The sequence below is a fragment of the Castanea sativa genome, chromosome 5, assembly GCF_040712315.1.
Source record: "Castanea sativa cultivar Marrone di Chiusa Pesio chromosome 5, ASM4071231v1".
NCBI classification, from domain to species: domain Eukaryota; kingdom Viridiplantae; phylum Streptophyta; class Magnoliopsida; order Fagales; family Fagaceae; genus Castanea; species Castanea sativa.
This window is the reverse complement of record NC_134017.1, coordinates 12,585,185-12,604,437: the sequence shown is the minus strand read 5'-3', so window position 1 is coordinate 12,604,437 and position 19,253 is coordinate 12,585,185. Positions and strand designations below refer to the sequence as shown.

The 19,253-nt window shown below is 30.4% G+C and overlaps 1 protein-coding gene across 1 annotated transcript; it reads right to left on the bottom strand.

Moving 5' to 3' along the window:
* Positions 1-4,156: 4,156 nt before the first annotated feature.
* On the bottom strand, positions 4,157-5,386 carry LOC142634742 (putative F-box/LRR-repeat protein At4g00320). The gene has a single exon (XM_075809009.1). It carries the CDS (start codon positions 5,384-5,386, stop codon positions 4,157-4,159), a length of 1,230 nt encoding a protein of 409 aa, XP_075665124.1.
* Between the last annotated feature and the right edge of the window lie 13,867 nt (positions 5,387-19,253).

The window sequence follows — 19,253 nt, the reverse complement described above, 5'->3', positions numbered from 1 at the left end:
TATGCTTATCGTGATAGGTTTGCTTGGTATTGTTTATTAGGTTCTACTAATTTCCTTTGGAGCTTGGAGAATTAAGCTTTTTGCAGGTTGCAAGGTAAGTAGTTTTTTAATGGGATTTTTGGAAAATAATCATATTGCATAAATGTTGTTTTTGGGTCAAAAACATTTTAGAAAATTATTTAGGAGATTATGTTTTCTTAAAAAGTATTGTGTTGTGACCTTATTATATATGAATATTTATGAAAAGTGCATCATATTTGGTAATGCACATGGGGAAATGCATGACTTGTTAGCTTGGAAAAGATAGGCATCTTTAATAAAATTCTTGGGAATGGATTTTATGGATTTATTGCATTATTTGCAAATTCTTAAGATGTTTTATCTTGACTTGTGATATTTGGGAAATTGATAGAAAATTTTATTGACAAGAAACGATTTTGGAAAATTTGAGAATCTTGTGAATATATTGTGTATTTCAAAGGTTTTTGTGAAATTACTTGAAATTGAACTGTGTTTTGATTACATGTAAACTGTGAGTTCTTCATGTTTTAACCTTTGAGTTGTGACATGTGATTTCCCAGCCAGATGTCGTAGTCTTTGTGATATTGGTATCTTGGCACCCTGTTTTTGTAGCATAACTGATGTCTTCATGGCACAACTGATGTCTTTGTGGCATAATTTATGTCTTTGTGGCATAACTGATGCTTTCGTGACATAACTAATGTTTTCATGACATAACTTGATGTCTTCGTGGCATAGCTGATGTCTTTGTGGTATAACTTGATGTCTTTGTGGCATGCCTAATGTCTTTATGGTGGCCTGTCATGTGGCCTTGGGTTGGATTTTTAGGTTTTAAAAGGGTGTTTTGATAGCTCATAGTAGTATGTAGTTTCATGTTGAAATATTTTGAGAAAGCTTGATGCTACATTCTTTTAATCACTCTTGTCGTTTTATTAGTAAAAAAGGATTTGCATGATCTAATTGGAAATTCCCGAATTATAACACGTTTTGTAAATTGTTCATCATCATGAAATTTGCATTTCCCCCACCCTCATTAATTATGCTACTTATTAAGTTCTGTCTCATCCCATTCTTTTACAAACCTTTTTAGAATAGGCAACGATCGTTTCGAGACAGGTTTTTATGGCTAGCAGTAGTTTGACAAACTACTGATGGAGGCTGAATTTTTGTTATGGTGATCTTTAGATGTACATCCTAGAATAGGCTTGACTTATTCTTTTGTATCTGATAGTAGTGAAGAATTTCATTTCCATTGATGGGACAAGTTGATGATATGTAATTATATTTATTCAGACATCCATTCGTCTGTGGCCAATGGCCCTGCTAATTATTACATCGGGCTCTGACTTACTTTGTGAGTATTTTTAATGAAGTTATTATGAAATTTCTTGATGTTGGTACTTGATATGAATTATTTGAATTGAATTGTTGAAAAGGAAAAATTTACAAGTATCTTTGGGATGTATTTCTCTTGCTTTGGACCCTTTTGGGTTTGGGGCGTGACAATGCTAGCACCACAACTTTGTACACAACTTGCCATGTGGTGAGTTGTGAATGGTGGAAGTGTAGATCCACCACTTTTTATCCACCACTCACAACTCGCCACATGGCACATTATGGCGAAAATTGTGTAAGAAGTTATGATCTAGCATAGTCTTTATTTAGTCATGTGGTTTTTGGGATTTTTTTTTTAGCTCTTTGGGATGATTTTCCCAACAATTTTTTTATGTGACAAGTTTTGCAAACTAATTGGTTAAGTAGCATCTCAAGTCTTTGACGCTTGATTTCACAGATTGAAATCGAGTTTTAGAGACTCGAGTTCTAGGAGATGGAATAATTGATGTGGAAAAGATTTCATGTGAAACTCGAGTATTTTCTTAAAGAAAGAAAACCAAGAAAGAGATAAGAAAGAAAGAACGCATAGGATTCGTAACATCCCAGCCCTATAACATTGCTAATGCTAAGTGAGTTTTTTTATATTATATTTTATTGGTTTCTTATATTTTTCATCCTTACATTACATTGGGTTATAGTAAATTGATCCCGGTTAATTAATTCAATTACTCAAGTTGATTAATTAGGTCAAATTACATGCATATCATGCAGGTACACAAAAATCACCAAATAAACTAAAGCGCAGCGGAAAATAAATGATATGGTCATTTGTTGACCAATGGGAAAACCTCTCGCAAGCAAAAACTCCATCGAGTGATTTTTAAGCCACAACTCTCAAGAATCCATTAATCAATAATCAAACAGTTACAAGTATAAGAAATCTTACTACTACATTGGCATATCCGAAAATAGCAACTTACAGCCGAACCTTCACTTCAATACCTAATTGGACTTGATCTCGTAGAGACTTTTTCCTTTATGCAAGGATCCTAGTACATGTCTGACTTCCCAGCAATTGACGTTTGTTGTTAGATGCAAAGTTCTTCACTTCAAAGCATGCTAAAATCTAGAAGCACTTAATTACAAAACCCTAAAGGACACAAGAACATAGTAGCTTTTCTAAAAGTATATGAATTCTTTAATCTAAGTCTCTGTATCTTTGATGACTTTAAAAAGCATTTATATCCACTAGGAGTTTAGTGAATGAAACCCTAGCAATCTAAGTCATCATGGGCCAAAATTCTAATCTGAGAATTCTGGATTTGCATAACTCAATAGATTGAGAGGTGTCAAGCTAGTATTGAGGTCTATCATTAAATCTTGATAGATGCTATAGTGTCTAGGGGTGTAATAGGTGCAGTTTGGTCGGTTTGAAGTGCAATTTTTCCCCCGAACTGAAATTTTTGGTTTTACCAAATTTGGTACCAACACCGAACCGTAAGGGAGGAACATTGACACCGAATTGACTGGATTACAATTAGTTTGGTTCGGCCGACTTTCGGTTGCTTCCAATTTCTTAGAAACCAAATAGATCAAAGAAAAAAAAAGAAGCTTATTTCCCTTTCCTTTCCTGCATTTTCTCAACACCCAAACACCAAGCACTAAGCAAAAAAAAAGAAAAAAAATCAAAATCAAAATCATGTATATATTCAGAGAACATACCAAAATAAGAAAAAAAAAATATATATATATATATATATATATATACACACATATATATACATATTTCTCTTTGATTTTCCACATTTTCTCACCACCCAAACACCAAGCACCAAGCAAAGTAGCAAACACAATAAAATAAAATAAAAAAGAGAACAATGAAGAAGTGTACTAAAGTAGCGAGATAGAGAGAGAGAGAGAAATGGCGGTGTGATGGAGAGAGAAAGAAACAGAGGCATGACACTATGACAGAAAGAGAGAGATGGGGAGGAAGAGAATAACTGGAGAGCGAGAGGGGAGAATGGCTGCTGCTACTGCTTAAGTGAGAGAGAAATGCTAAAAAATAGGGTTAGTAGGGTTATAAAGCAAACCCAAAATGACGTAGTTTTGGTCATAAGGAGAGAAAAAAATAAAAAAGTCTTAGTATGGGTCGAACTTGGGTTTACTGGTGGGAATACGCGTGTTCTTGCCACTAAGATAACAAGAACTTTCTTGATATCATTTGTACAAATTATTATTTAATATATTTTGGTTTGGTTTGGTTTCGGTTGGGTCGGTATATTTGTATGGGACACTGAAACTAAAACTGAAATTTTCAGTTTTTATAAAATGAAAACTGAAATTGAACAACATCGAAACCAAACTGAAATTTTGGCAATAGTTCGGCCAGTTTCTACCGGTTTTTTTAGTATCAGCCAAAACATAAGGAACAAGTTTCTACATTATAGGAAATAAGAAGATTTAATACCTTGAGAGTTATTTGGTCAAACTCAAGAAATGACTTGTAGCTGAATTGCATTGATAAAATGTCTGGAAGAGGAAAAATCCATAACAAGCTATCCAGAAGTTTATCGATTTCATTTCTCAGACATGACTGAGATATCGATAGCTTCAAATGCTTGACATTATATGATGGTGACGGTAGGGTTTCTCTCAATTCTTTTGGAATACTAATATTCTTCACATGAAATTAAACAAAAGAACAGATTAGAGTTTATATTCAATAACAATAACAAGGAATATATATATATATATATATATAATATGAAACAAAAAGTAAAATATATTGAAAGAAATCAATTTACAGATCATTAAAAGAAAGAACTATAGCCAGTAATACCTTGATGGAGGGAATTAACAATTTCAATAATTTTGTATTATTCAGCTTTGAGAGGAGCTCAATATTCTCATCATTTAAAAGATTATAAGAATCCAAGAATGGAAGCAAACCGTAGAAAGCGTATGACAGGGCCAAAGCATTCAATGAAAAGGATTTTATATAACCACCAAGATAACAGAATGAGAATCTACATAATTTAGGAGCATCAATCTTAACTTCAGCCATTTTGCACTTATATGATAATTCCAATGTTTTAAGATGATGACATGAAATCTCTATTGTTTTTGTCTGGAAGGAAGGGTTTAGCCTTAAGGTCTCGAGCAGAGGAAATCCAGAGAGATGATCATGGAGTGCTAGCCACTTGTCCGTTTCCTCGGACGAATGTAAATTTAACTCTTTTAGATTTTTAAACGGAAGCAGGCTAAGTTCAGACTGAAGATTCTGAAATATAGACAGACAAGAAAGATTTGATGCTGCCAACTCTAGTGTCATACAACAGTTATTATCTTTTACCCTAAATGTCATGAGCTTAGCAACCTCGGCCAACTTTATACTTTTAAACCCATGACAGGATTCAAAGTTGATGTATTCAATCACAGGACATCCAGCAAGAAGATTTTGGATAATTTGATCATCTGTATAAACCAAAGTGAGAGAGAGTTGCTTCAAAGAAGGTAAATTTATATCAAAATCACCCTTGACACTGGTTGAGTCCAACTTCAAACTACGTAGAGTCAACACAGTTAAGGATTTTGCAATCAAAACAGGCTGAAGCAAGGGGAAATATTGCAAATAACCGCAAAATCCAAAATCAAGATCCAGCTCTTGAACATCACTCTCAAACACAAAGAGAATCCAACAATAAACACAAAACACCGATTTCTCTTCAACCCAGCAGTCAGTAAGTGTAAAGTTGTTTATAGGTAGCCTTTTCTCTTTGCGGATTTGTAATGTTTTCTTTACAAATTTATGTAAGTTGGGTTTCTTTCTCTTAACCTCCTGACTATGCCATTTTGTGGGAAAGAATATCCTATCAAATCTCAGAATTGGGAAAGTAATCCAAACATGTTTCCATGCAGTCGACAATAAAGTAGATTGAACTACTTGCTTAGTGGAGAGGAATGAAAGAATGTGTTGACGAAGAACTTCTGGTAACTCAGATATACGATCGTGAACTATGTTTTGCTCCATAACAAGTTGAGAATGAGTGAATATTATTTGTAAATTGTGATAGTAAATAGACTCCAGATGTATTTTATTTCAGATATACGGTCGTGAACTTCTTTTTGCTCCATAACCTGTGAGGTGAGAATGAGTGAATATTTGTAAAACTGGATATTTAAAATTAAAAAAACAGAAGTGAATTACAATATGAGAACTACCAAAACTAGAAAAGCATTATCATGCGAGTGAAAGTACTACACAAATCTTTTGAACAACCAATAGAATCCCACCACTTCACAAATTTCTCTCAATTTCCTCAGATTGACTAAACCAGGATCCAAATTGTGTATCATGCCACTGCTTTTTCAAAATTTCTTCAAAACCTAGCTGCTAGCACAATACTTCCTAGTCCTTGATGTAATGCATTTTCCTATATATTTTCTTTCCCTCAAATTTTTTTATGCCCAAATGACATTACCCATGAAATAACCAAAATCTCTTGCTAAAGAGTGAGACAAATTGGAGCAGTGACAAAGCAATTTAGATTAATCTCAAATAAACAATAATAATTCCGAATTTATAGCATAAGGCTCAATTTGATATAGAAAGGTTAAAAAAATAAATTTTGCTACCTTCTGTTGTGAACTTGGGTAATTGAAAGGTAGTGTAGTCAATTCAAGATGATCAATTTTCTGAACTTGAGAGATGAAATAGATATTTTTGATTAATTTTCTGCTCAATTCTTATTAATGCACATAAATAGCCAAAGATGAGATAACCTCATCAACAAATCTTAAAATAAAGGAACTAATTCTATCCAAAAATATAGGAATTAAATTGAATATATATAAATAAATAACAATACTAATCTATCTAAGGAGGTTTACTCTCATTAAACTATTTTCAAATAATTTATCTAACACCTAAGTCGTAACACCTTCACTCACTTTTGTGCCCAAAAATGTGAGGTTCATTACTAATTTTGCACTAAAATAACTCTCTTGAAATCATAAAGTAATATATTACCATATACTGAGAAGATGATTGTTAGAGGAAATGAAAATAAGCAAGGTAATTGGTATTGGTCATGGTATGAAGTCCACAAAAGTGCGGGTCATTATTGACAGAACTTCTGTGATGCAAGCAATTGTACAACCCCTTGGTGATATACCTTTAAAGGTATCACCAATGGGTAATTTTAGGAGTTCATAGCGTAAAGCGCTATTTGCTTAAATGCTTACAAGATACCAAAAAAAGGGGGCCCTATCCTAGTATTCAACAAACAAATAATTATTGTATCACAGCCCCTCACAAACATATGTACTTTGCTTACCTCGTCACTGTAACTTTACAGGACTTCAAGACCTTTGACAAAAAATGAAGTAATAACCACTTCCATTTAACGTTTCTTTTAAAGTTTAAACCAATCAAATTTCAATTCTTCCATTTACGCCATTTTTATCAATTTTTTTTTCTACATGCAGATAGATTTAAACAGTGGTTGAAACATTAAGTATAAGTCTAATCAATCCATCAACAAGGGGACATATTAATCAATCTATCAACAAGAGGATATATTATTGATTTTCAATTGTGGATAGTCGTTTCCCCATAAATTACTCACACTCTGAAAACTTAAATATTTAATTTTATAATCTAGTTCTTAAGAAAGGAAAAAAAAAAAAAACTTAATTGCTCAAGCCAATTCTACCAATTAAACAAACGATTAAAAAGAAACACAATTATTAAATTTAAATATAAAATAGAATAATAAAAATTTGGAGACTGTTAAAGTTAACAATCCTATATTATAAGAGTCAAAATCAAACTCTGAAATCTGAAAGAAACTCAAATTTGAACACAGGCAGCACAGTCATATATGTATATATATACACACGGTCACGAACAAAGAGAAAGAGAGTCAGAGAGATATATATATACATACCGCAGATGAGGGCCTAGAGGCTAGACTGAAACGGTGCGATTGGAATTGGAATATATATATATATAAATATATATATATATATATATATATATATATTCAGATTTTATTTTGGGATTGAATACATTATTTTATATATATATATATATATATATATATATATATATATATATATATATATATATATATTAGTAAAGATGGTTTTTTGTTTTTGGATTTAAGAGAAGTTCTATTTCTCCTAAATCCTAATCTAGAACGGAATTTGGTTTATTTGTGTTATATATTTCCTTAAATTTTAATTTAATTAGTTTATTTAGTCCAACTCAAGTACGGAATTTCAGTCCTAATCTTTATTAACACAATCACTTTTTATTTATTTATTCATCTATTTATTATTATTGTTTTATTTATTTATTATTTATTGTTATTGTTACAAGGATAAAATTTGTAGCTATCTGAATTTTGGGCTGTACATGAACCACTAACAAATGCAGAGTTAAGAATTGAGTCGTCGTGGTCCAAACCTTCATTTTTCATTTTATAAATAAAAATAAAAAAGTAAAATTTGATTGGGTCCAATTTAAGTGAGGCACATTTTACTTAAACAAACTGTTGAGAACTTAAGCCTAACAAAATTATACAATAGTATTAAATTTAATAAGAGAATAACAAAGATGTTTTTTTTTTTTTTTTTGAACAAAGACGACAGAGATTATTATTACTTCAAACACTATAATACAATACAAGTACAGCCAAATCGAAACAGATTGGCTTGGGGGAGATACTAACTACATGAGTAGTATCCCCAAATAGTATAACTGGAAACATAACATAAACACCAAAACAGCCCTATGAAATTGAAGACCCTGTTTTACACCTGAGCTGTCATCAATCTCTGATACCAAGCCAGTTGCCCGCTCCGTGCTAATTCGTGGGTGTACGTAAACCTGCTGAAAATAATATTTGTTTCTTGCATTCCAAATAGCCTAGGCCGTGGCTAGGGATGTAGCCAAAACTTTGTTTCAGGCTGGTTTTAAAGTTGGTTATGTACGACGGTTTCAACTTTTGACTTTGTTATTATTGTAAAAATATTTGTAAGTACATTACTCTTAAAAGAATTAATAATGTTATTTTAAGAGAGCAAAATATAATTTTATAGTACAAAATTGCAAAAATTACTACGTGTGTATATATATATATATATATATATTTTTTTTTTTTTTTATATAAATTAAGAGGGGCCATTGCTCCCTAGTCCAACAGTGGCTCCGTCCATGGCCGTGGCTGCTCTGAATGCTTTGCCTGAGTCTGCCAGTACTTGACCAGGAGAAAAAAAGCTTCTGCTTCATTGCTGCATTTTTTGGATTCTTCCCCTAAAAAGACCCCAAACATTTCTTACAAATGGACATACCCAAAGCAAGTGGGTAACAGTTTCAGGTTCTTGTCTACAAAACTCACAGATTGCCTCTACTTGCCCCTTTTTTCTGCTAAGATTGTCCCTTGTTGGTAAGCAATTGGAACATGCCCTCCACAGGAAAGTACGAACCATGGGTGGGACCTTTAGCTTCCAGATTTTGGTCCAAGTAACACCATGTACTCGAGCCTATGAGTGTTCTGCAGCACTTGTATTTTTCAGTCGAGGAGCCACCTGATAGGTAGTCCTTATCGAAAACTCGGCCTTGTTTTCTTTCCAAATTCTTTCCAAATTAGTGAGTCTTGAGAGTTGAGGTGATTTAGAGGTAGAGCCAAAATTTCTGCACAAGTCCTTTGCTCGAAGGTGGTAAATAATTTCACCCTATCCCACTGTCTAATGTCTTGGTTTATCAACTAACAGACCCTCATATCCATCTGAGGCTCATGTAAAAACATTGGGCCTTGAGATAAACATTTGTATATGGCTACGCCAATCATGCGGCCATCCCCAACCTGCTATCTAGACCCCTCCTTGATAACATCCCTTGCAGCTAGAAGTGATCGCCGAACAAATGAAGGATTACAACCCAACTCAACCATCATAAATGAGCAATTAAGAAAGTACCTTGCTTTGTATACTCTATAGAAAAGAGAATGGGTATTGTGGATTAATCTTCAACCTTGCTTAGCTAGCATAGATAAGTTAAAAGCCAATATGTCCCTAAAACCATTCCTCCTTTCTTTTTTGATGTACACAGGTTTTGCCAATTTATCCAATGTATTTCAAATATGTATTAACTTATGAAACATTATTATTATTATTATTGTTATTCAAGCTTGTATTACATTTCATAATTTTATTCAAGCAGGTGGATTTATCATTTACTTGAATTATATATGTAGAAAAATGCTCTCATATATTGAAGCTTGTTTTGTTTAATGCATAGCCTAAAATTCATACATTGAAGCCTCTTTGGAAATGTGAATAACCCATTCTCCTCTCTTTGAAACAAAGGGCACTTTTAGTTTTGTAAAAGAAAAAGAAAAGGGTAGTTCTTATGCCCAAAAAATAAAATAACAAGCTAAAAGTAAAAGAATAAAGGCAAGAAAAACTCAAAATTTTTAAATCTCAATTGTCGTTTGATGATATGCTAATAATATCATGGAGACTGTTTCAGGGAAATAAAGCAGACTTTTATAGTCCTTATTCCTAAGAAGGGAGTCGATAATTATAGCATGTTTCAGCCTATTAGTCTATGAAATTTTAGTAGATTATTTCAAAGATCATAGCCGCAAGATTTAGGCCAGAGGCTGAATATCTCCAACCGAGACAGCTTGTATTTCCGAAAGATGGATAGCTAAAATTAAAAAGGTAGTGTATTAGATTGTGCAAAGTTTCCAAAAGAAGAGGAAGCTAAGACCTAAGAGTGATAAAATCATCTCCTCAAGAGGCTTGTGACAAGGGGACTCTTAGTCCCCTTATGTCTTTATTCTTTGTGCGTAGGTTATGTCTAGAATAATCCTTAGAGAAGAAGAAAAAGGTAACCTGCGAGGGATCATATCAACTCATGCTATTTGTTGATGAATTTATGTTATTTGTGGAGTGTGGCTGGGTGTGCATTTGTGATAGACTGGATGCTGCCATTAGAAGATTTTTGTGAAATAACGACAAGCAGATTTGCAGCTTGAAAGGTTAGGAATGCTTATGCCAACCAAGGCATTGTGGTGGTGGTGCTTTTAACAAAAATGGATGCTGGTTTCAAATAATGACAAGTCATGACCACTACAAAATTATTTTGATTTTCACTACTTTTTTTTTTTTTTTATTCGAGATAGAAGTTATACTCTAACCTACTTTTAAGTGTATACATGTGTGAGTCTCTTTCTTAGAAACTTGAATCCCGGCACTTACTCTCCACACCCTATAAGCACTTAATACTTGTGAAGTGATCATCATTCTAAAGGTGCACAATGATGATTTTCACCACTTTTAGATGGACTAATATATGATTCACTTTAATAGTTTAATGACTAAATTGATAAATTCCATATATAGCTGTGAACTTTATAAAACAACTAGCCGCAGACCCACGTGAAATATGTGAAATATATAAATATTAAGTAATGGGCCAAAGGCCTTGTAGCTGAATTGACACCTTTCCATGTATAAAGCGCTTGGGGGTCTAGGGGAAAAATGGTTCGAGTTGTGGAGTTAGTAGCATGTTGTAATTATTTCTCAAAAAAAAAAATATTATGTAATGGAGTATAATATATAAAAGTAACACTTCCTTCAAGTATTATCTATTTAAAAACAAAAAACAAAAAAGATTTTTACAAGTATATTTTTATCTTTTTATCTCTACAAACATGTCATATTATTGTTTTTTTTGTATGTTTGATTAATATTTTTTTTAAGGTGAACTATATTCTACTAACTTTTATTGTAGTGTGTTATATTTGCCTAATATATAACTAAACCTTATATGTTTCAAATTTATTATTCAAATTTTCATCTTTTATGGAATAAAAATAATGAAACTCATCACAAAATTACATTGCTATCTTAACAAAAATTAAAATGAAACACATAGCCATACGCTTTATAATAATTTATAACTCATATAATTGCGACGCATATTCAAACTCATAGCCATATGTAAATTGTGTTTTTAATATAAACTCAAACGGCTATTTACACAAAAAAAAAAAAAAAAAACTAAGGATTAATCCAAACCTATAAAAAGGAGAGATGAGACTTTGTGAAGGGAAATTAAAAAAATAAAAAAACCAAAACACATATTAAATATATATATATACATAGACTATCAACCTTAATCAGAATTATAAGAAAGACAAAAATCCATTAGAGTAAATGTAGAGAGAGAGAGAGAGAGAGAGAGAGAGAGAGATTTGTGTGTCAAGTAGTTTTGATTTTTGTGTGATTTTTTCTTGGTGCCTATGCCTATATAATATAAAACAAGTAGAGGAGGATTAAGGCAATTTTCAACATTGTAATGATTAAAACTAGGCACACGCGGAATGTACATTTTGTGTGCTAAGAAAATGTCATACAACATCCAAAACCATCAAGACCATTGTAATTAATGTGGATTTTGTGTGTGATTGGTTTATGATCTCCCTCAAATATGGTCAGCCTTCCATCTTAAGGAAAATAGAAACGCCACAATAATGTCAGATTGGAAAAAAAAAAAATTAAGAACCTGGATTATATTATTTACATATTTATCGATTTTGAATGAATCATATACATGGGTTTGGAATTTTTTTTTTTTTTTGATACAGGGTTAGGAAAATTTTTGAATCATAAACATTAATCAAATTTATGTTTTTTTTATTTATTTATAAATAATTAGTGTTGTTATAATAATAATAATAATAATAACAATAATAATAATAATAATAATAATAATAATAATAATAATAATAATAATAATTATTATTATTATTATTATTATTATTATTATTATTTACATAGTTATCGATTTTGAATGAATCAAATATATGGGGTTAGGAAAATTTTTGAATCATAAACATTAATCAAATTTATGTTTTTTTTTTAAATAATTAGTGTTGTTATAATTATTGATCTTGTTATTGTTATTGTTATAATAATAATAATAATAATAATAATAATAATAATAATAATAATAATAATAATAATTATTATTATTATTATTATTATTATTATAATAATAATTATTATTATTATTATTATTATTATTATAATTATTATTATTATTATTATTATTATTATTATTATTATTATTATAACAATAACAATAACAATAGCAAGATCAATAACTCTAACAACACTAATAATAATAATAATAATAATAATAATAATAATAATAATAATAATTATTATTATTATTATTATTATTATTATTATTATTATTATTATTATTATATCTCCTTCAATACGTATTCTAGCATTTTTGGTGGCATGGTGATTGGCATCGAATCAACAACCGCGCTTAATGACAATTTTCGTCAAATAAGTCAATGTGGATCCTTAAACACAAACTCTTTAAAGTTTCTTGTGTCACTCGTTAATGTGTTTGATTACTGTACCAAATAGTTTGTCTCTTATTATTAACCATGCTAGCCTTATTATTATCTCTTACGAGCCACATTAATTATATAGCATTCCAATCAGTGATTTTTTTTCGACCTCTATACCCTTTGAAAGCTAGGAATGTCTATATAGTCATTCATTTTTAAAGTTCTTATTTTCACTGGGAAAAATTGATAAAAGACTATTTTGAACAAATAATTGTTCAAGACTTTAATTGTGTGGAAAAACAATATTTTGAAAAGTTGGTTTCAATATAATACGTATTTTGTATGGTTATAATCACTAAGTGGGGTCTGTGGATTACTGAGCGCAATAATGATATGAAGAATGATAATGACAATTTATAATGAATCACGGAAAAGTTATTTATAATAAATTAAATAATTAGTGTTATGAATATTGGAGATGTTATAGTTTTACCTTTTTTTTTGTTGGAATTATCGTTGTATTAAAGATTTAAAATATTTCATGTTTTAATGTTATTCTCATTATGTCAAGAGTTGCATTTAAACCTAAGGGATTTGGCATACACTAATGCGTGAAATATTTTAGAATTCCTTGACATTTTGATAGTAAATCTTTTTACTTTTGTAAGCTCTGGGACCTATCTTGTTGTTTGTTTACATAGGGAGAAAGATGTTTACAGGTCTTTTACAAAATTGCAAATAACATGTGAGCAAATTTTGGGAGAGATAATAATAATAATAATAATAATAATAATAATAATAATAATTATTATTATTATTATTATTATTATTATGATTATTATAATATTGAGAAATTACACTTACTCACCTTAAACTATATTCCAAATAACACTTTGCACTCTAAACTTTCAAAATGCACAATTAGCACCTTATACTATAACTTATGTTACACTTTGTACCCCATTGTCAATTCTGCCATTTTCTTGGATGACATCATGTGAAAACGCCCAGGTGCTCCTCTTCTCAATCTCTTAAAAATAAAAGAGAAATTACATTTTACCATCTTAAACTATATTCTCAATTACACTTTGAGCCATAAACATTGATTTTCCATCCAAGATAACAACATAATTAATGGCGGGTGCAAAGTGTAACACTGGTCATATTTTAGGATGCTAATTGTGCATTCTGAAAATTTTGGATGCAAAGTATAATCTTTGATATAGTTAGGGTGGTAAAATATAATTACCCTTAATTTTTTATGTTAACATTCTAGGGAAAAATATTAAATTAATGACCTTTATTTGTTCATTCGTGTCAACATTCATTTGTGTGTGTGTATAAATATATTGTTAGGAACCCCAAATTATGGTATAGACATGGAAAATCCTAAATAAATATGCAAGAGATCTTGTTGAAAAACAAACTGAGGTATAACTTATTTAAATTATTAAATTATTGTAAAACTATTTATCATAATATATATTAAATTCCTCATATGCAGATTGATATTAGATTAAGAGTCTCACATATTTTGAAGAAAATTTTAGGAAAAAAAATGAATTTTCCTACTTCACTTGAATGAATTCAATCTAAATGATCATTTTGAAAATTACACAATTACTAAGATTTTTGACGCACCTTCAAATGACAAAAAGGTATGGAAGAATAAATATATATACACAACCCAATATGCTATATTAACTCTTTTGCTACACTATTCTTAAATTAACAAAAAAATATAAAAATATTTACAAAAAAAACTGTCATATCACTGAAATTTAATATAAATGCAAATACTTACGAAAAATCTGAGCGACAACAAATTCGCAAGTCCAAACTTTGTAAGATCCAGTCAAGAGTCTTCCAGTACCAATCATTAGTGATTAACACAAATAATGCAACAAAAAGAAAAAGTGCTGAAAGCTCAAAAATTGAACAAATAGAGGCAGACCAAACTTCAAACATTGAAAATGAAGAAATAGATGATAACAACATACCCCTCAACAAGTTTTGCAAGTATCATCATACCACAATAAAAAGCATTGAAGAAACAAATAAAAAAAAAGATTTAGTAATGAAGGTCTTTATTACATCACATAATAAATGTTAAGGACATATTTTATGTAATTGGCTAATCCTTTGACGAAATGCACTTTACTTGTAATTGAGTAGATTTAAGATGGGTTTAGTACTTCAAAAAATAAGAATTCAAGTCAAGTATTAAAATCATGAAGATTAGACCAAGAAACAAATGAAGAAAATATGTTCATTAAAGCTTGGCAGATACCTCGATAGAAACAGTATCTATCGAGATTTAAGAACGTAGCTTGATAGAAGCTTGACAGAAGCTGAATCTGTCGAGATCTACGATATCAAAATTTTCAGATCTTATTTTTGGCCCTAGTTGACATGTATGTCTAGGGTTTCTTTACTCACAACTCTAGACATATATAAAACTTATTTTAAAGGCCGTTATACATGGAGAACACATGCAGAAAGTGACCTAGTACCTTATTCTCTCTGCAAGAAGTTAGTGCGTCTTTTGTGCCTTAAGGTTTTGTAACCAAGTACTTCTTGATCTTCATTGTTGATGACGTGAAGAACTTTTCAGCCAACAACATCTTCAAGTTGCTAAAGTTAGCCATATGCTGGGATCCATGCAAAAAGATGGCGTTCATATATTGAAGAAGTTCAGAGGTTCTGAAGCGGTAGAAGGTTTCTGTTATAAATTCATTTATGGGGATTATAGAGTTTAGGGACAAAAGTTTTGTAATAGATCTGAAACTTCTCTTTACTATAATGATAGCTTTTCGGGAAGGTTTCCTCCTTGATTTTTTATTGTGAAACTAGTTTGTTTCATTGGTTTTCCTAGGTCATTATATCTTGTCTTATTTACTATTCTGTTATACTTGATATTGGCATGATATTGATGTTTGTTTGTTTTAATAAGGTTTATTCATAATAAATCTAATTAACAACTTAGGTTTAAAACTTGTTAATTCTATCAACTGGGGTCTACATTTCCCAACAATAAAGATCAAGAATATGACCACCGCACACCCTAGGTGCAGTAGTCACTCCACAAGTATAAATGCTTGTGGGGTGTAGAGGGCAAGGACCGGGGTTCAAGTACCCAGGAGGGAGCTTCACACTAGATTAAGTTAGAGTAGAAATTCTATCTTGTATAAAAAAAGAAAAGAAAAAAAAAATCAAGAATATGGAAGAAATTAATATGCTTTTATCAACTTTTATTATACAAAATTACTCCAAAGTTGTTGTTATTGTTGTTGTTATTATTATTATTATTTTTTGGCTCATTACTTGAACTCATTACTAACAAAGTTTTATAACAAATATGCTATCATATATGTATAACATTCTCCCCAAAAAAATTACATAAAATATTATAACATTATCCGTGCATCGCACGGGCAACTTACTAGTTAGTTATTAAATGAATAAATTAAGTATATTATTATGGTGATTAATGCAGAAGGTAACCATTAAGGGAGAATGGAGATGGAATAGGAATCAATTGTGTCAATAGATGGTTATGCATAAATCTATCTCTCCCTCCCAAAAGAGAGGAATAGAAGAAAATTTCTAGTTAGGCAATCACTTTTTTTTTTTTTTTTGATGTGGATACAAGATAGAAATTATATTCTAGTATAATCTAAGTATATATGCGTGTGAAGACAACCACATTTAAATGATATGCACGTTCTAAGGTTTTTTTTTATTAGGAAAGATAAAAGGATGCATTTACTACATAATGAAAAATAAGGACGTATATTCTATATTTAAATACGTAAAAAAAACAATGAATAATAATTGAGTTTATACATAGTGTAATTTTACAAAAATTACACATTTTTTAAACCATTAATTTCTTTTAGAGAAAAAGCTAGGGTTTGTTTGGATTGAGGGGGAGTGGAGAGGAGTAGAGTAGAATTGCCTAAACATATGCTAATTTTTGACTAAATCTACTCTGCTCCCCCTTCCCCCTCCCCCCTCAATCTAAATGGACCATTAGGTACAGTTTTTAAGTACTGTTCTTTAGGTTTTCCTCTTAATGCTCTGTTTGTTTCAATAATGATGTTTTCTAGAAAATGATTCATTTTCTAAAAAATTATCTCATTTTCTAAAAAATTATCTCATTTTCCAATGTTTGGCAACAACTTTAAGTAAGTTGAAAAACAATCTCTTAACTTCCCTTATTTAGCTTGCTGTGAGATAGAGTTGTTTTCCAAAAAAATTTAATGGAAAACAATTTCTAAAAATAAGCTATACTTTTTATATTGACCAAAGATAGTTTTCCTTTTACTCATATTTTTTTATGCTACCAAACATTGAAAAATAAGGAAAACTATCTTTACGCAAGGTTTTCCATTGAAACAAACGGAGCGTAAAATTGAGTCATGTTGCAGTATTTAACTAAAAATACATTTTCGTTCCATGAGAAAAAGTTTACATGGTTGAATCTTAGAAGAGAAACTTAAGTAACAGCACATAAGTACTATATCTAAGTTTTGTCATTTCTTTTATATCTAATTGAGAAAACACGCTATTTTAAAAAAAATTCAGAAAAACCACTAATGGCAATGTCATCAACCTTATAGAAATCAATAAAAAGTAAAAACAGTAGTTAATTCTCTGCCAAAAATTCTAACAGTAGAAAACACACTACTTCTTCGTCTTCTTCTTTCACATTTGCAAAGATCTCTAAGACCTAGCCTCCTCCTTCACTTGACCCACACTATCCCTACCCTAATTATTTGATGTATTTGTGATAATTGAAACCCAAAGAGGGAGGAAAAAAAAAGTGTTCGTTATTTCTGGTGCAAGTTGTAGAATCTCCTCCCCTAACCTAACGATGAAAAAATAAAGGGAAAGTCTTGAAGGTTCCATACATATGCCTACAACATCGCTACCCAAACAACTCTTCACAATGTTCGATTGCAAATTTTTTATTTTTTTTTTATTTTTTTATTGCAAAGGTTCACACACAAGGACGGACTCAGGTAGGAGCCCAAGGGGATCTAAGGCCCCCCTAGATCCAATTTTATTTATTTATTTATAATATATATATATATATATATATATATATATATATATATATTTCATTTTTGTAGTTGGGCCTCTTCCAAAACTTTAGGCCCCTTTATTCTTCAATAAGCCTAACTAGCCTCACCCAAATAGCAACTATTCAATCCAAAATTTTTTAAAAAAAAAACAATAAAAACATTCACAAAGGTAATTGTATTTTAGCAACAAAAAAAAAAAAAACTATTTTACCACCAAAGAACCAAAAAATCATGTATTATTAGAGAAGCTAAAACTAAAATTTTGCAACTACTGTAAACTGGTATAAATACCAGTTGACTATAACAAGTTGTTAAAAATAAAATAAAATATTTTATTAAGATTATATATTTTCCTTCAATTAAAAAACTTAAATTCTCTCTCTTCCTTTATTATTTGAATGAGTTGTTTATATTATTTTAAATGAAGTGATAAAAAAATAGAACATTTAATATTATGTGTAAAGTGAGGTGGTAAAGATAAAGTAGTTTTTTGAGGTGTTAAAAGCTAAAATTTTTAGTACTATCACTGTGAATGCTCTAACTTCAACCACAAAAAAAAATAATAATAATAAAAAAAAAATAAAATAAAATCCTAGCTAGTCTAGTATTGAAAAAAACATTATTTCGTTTTTTTCTTTGTCTTTATCAGTAAATGATTGCATCTTAATGTATTTAGAAACAACGATTTGAGTATTTATAATTTTTTTAATACTATATGGATGCCTATTTAGAGTTTTTTTTTTCTTTGTACTCCGACCTCCGCTAGCTTAAAATCTTGAGTTTGTCCCTGTTCACACATAGTCTTCTTGATGGAGTATGATGACCTAGGTTGCTGAGTCCCATTTAAATCAACTTGAAGCTCTCCATATACCTGTATTCTTCTATAAAATTTGATAATTTTCTAATGAAATTAAAGATATTTGGTTTAGCCTATAGTGGATACTTGTTGGATAGTTCGAGCTTTTTATCTTTTCTTAAAGAATTGAAACAGTATTCAATTAAACGCTTGTTTAGATTTAGTTTTTTAAATAATAAAACTGAACTCAACATTTTTTGAAAGTTGCTCTTGAATAAACGTGGATTAAATTGGTTAATTAAGTAACCTCCAATGGACAGTTAAAAAATCATGACTCAATGAGTTAATAATTAAATAACGAGATTTTCATAGAACATTAATGAACACTAGCCTCATTACACGTGGTTTGTGCATAAAATGAGGCTTTTTTTTTTTTCTTTTTTCTTTTGGGTTAGTATCATAATTTGTTTTTTTGTTTTTAATTTATTTATGAGAGTGTCATTGTCACGCCCCAAACCCCAAAGGGTTCAAAGCGTGAGAAAGATATCTCAAGTACCCATAAATTTTTTTTTTTTTTTTAACTTTTCGACAATTCAAATCCACATAAATCCTATCAAGTATCAACATCAAGAA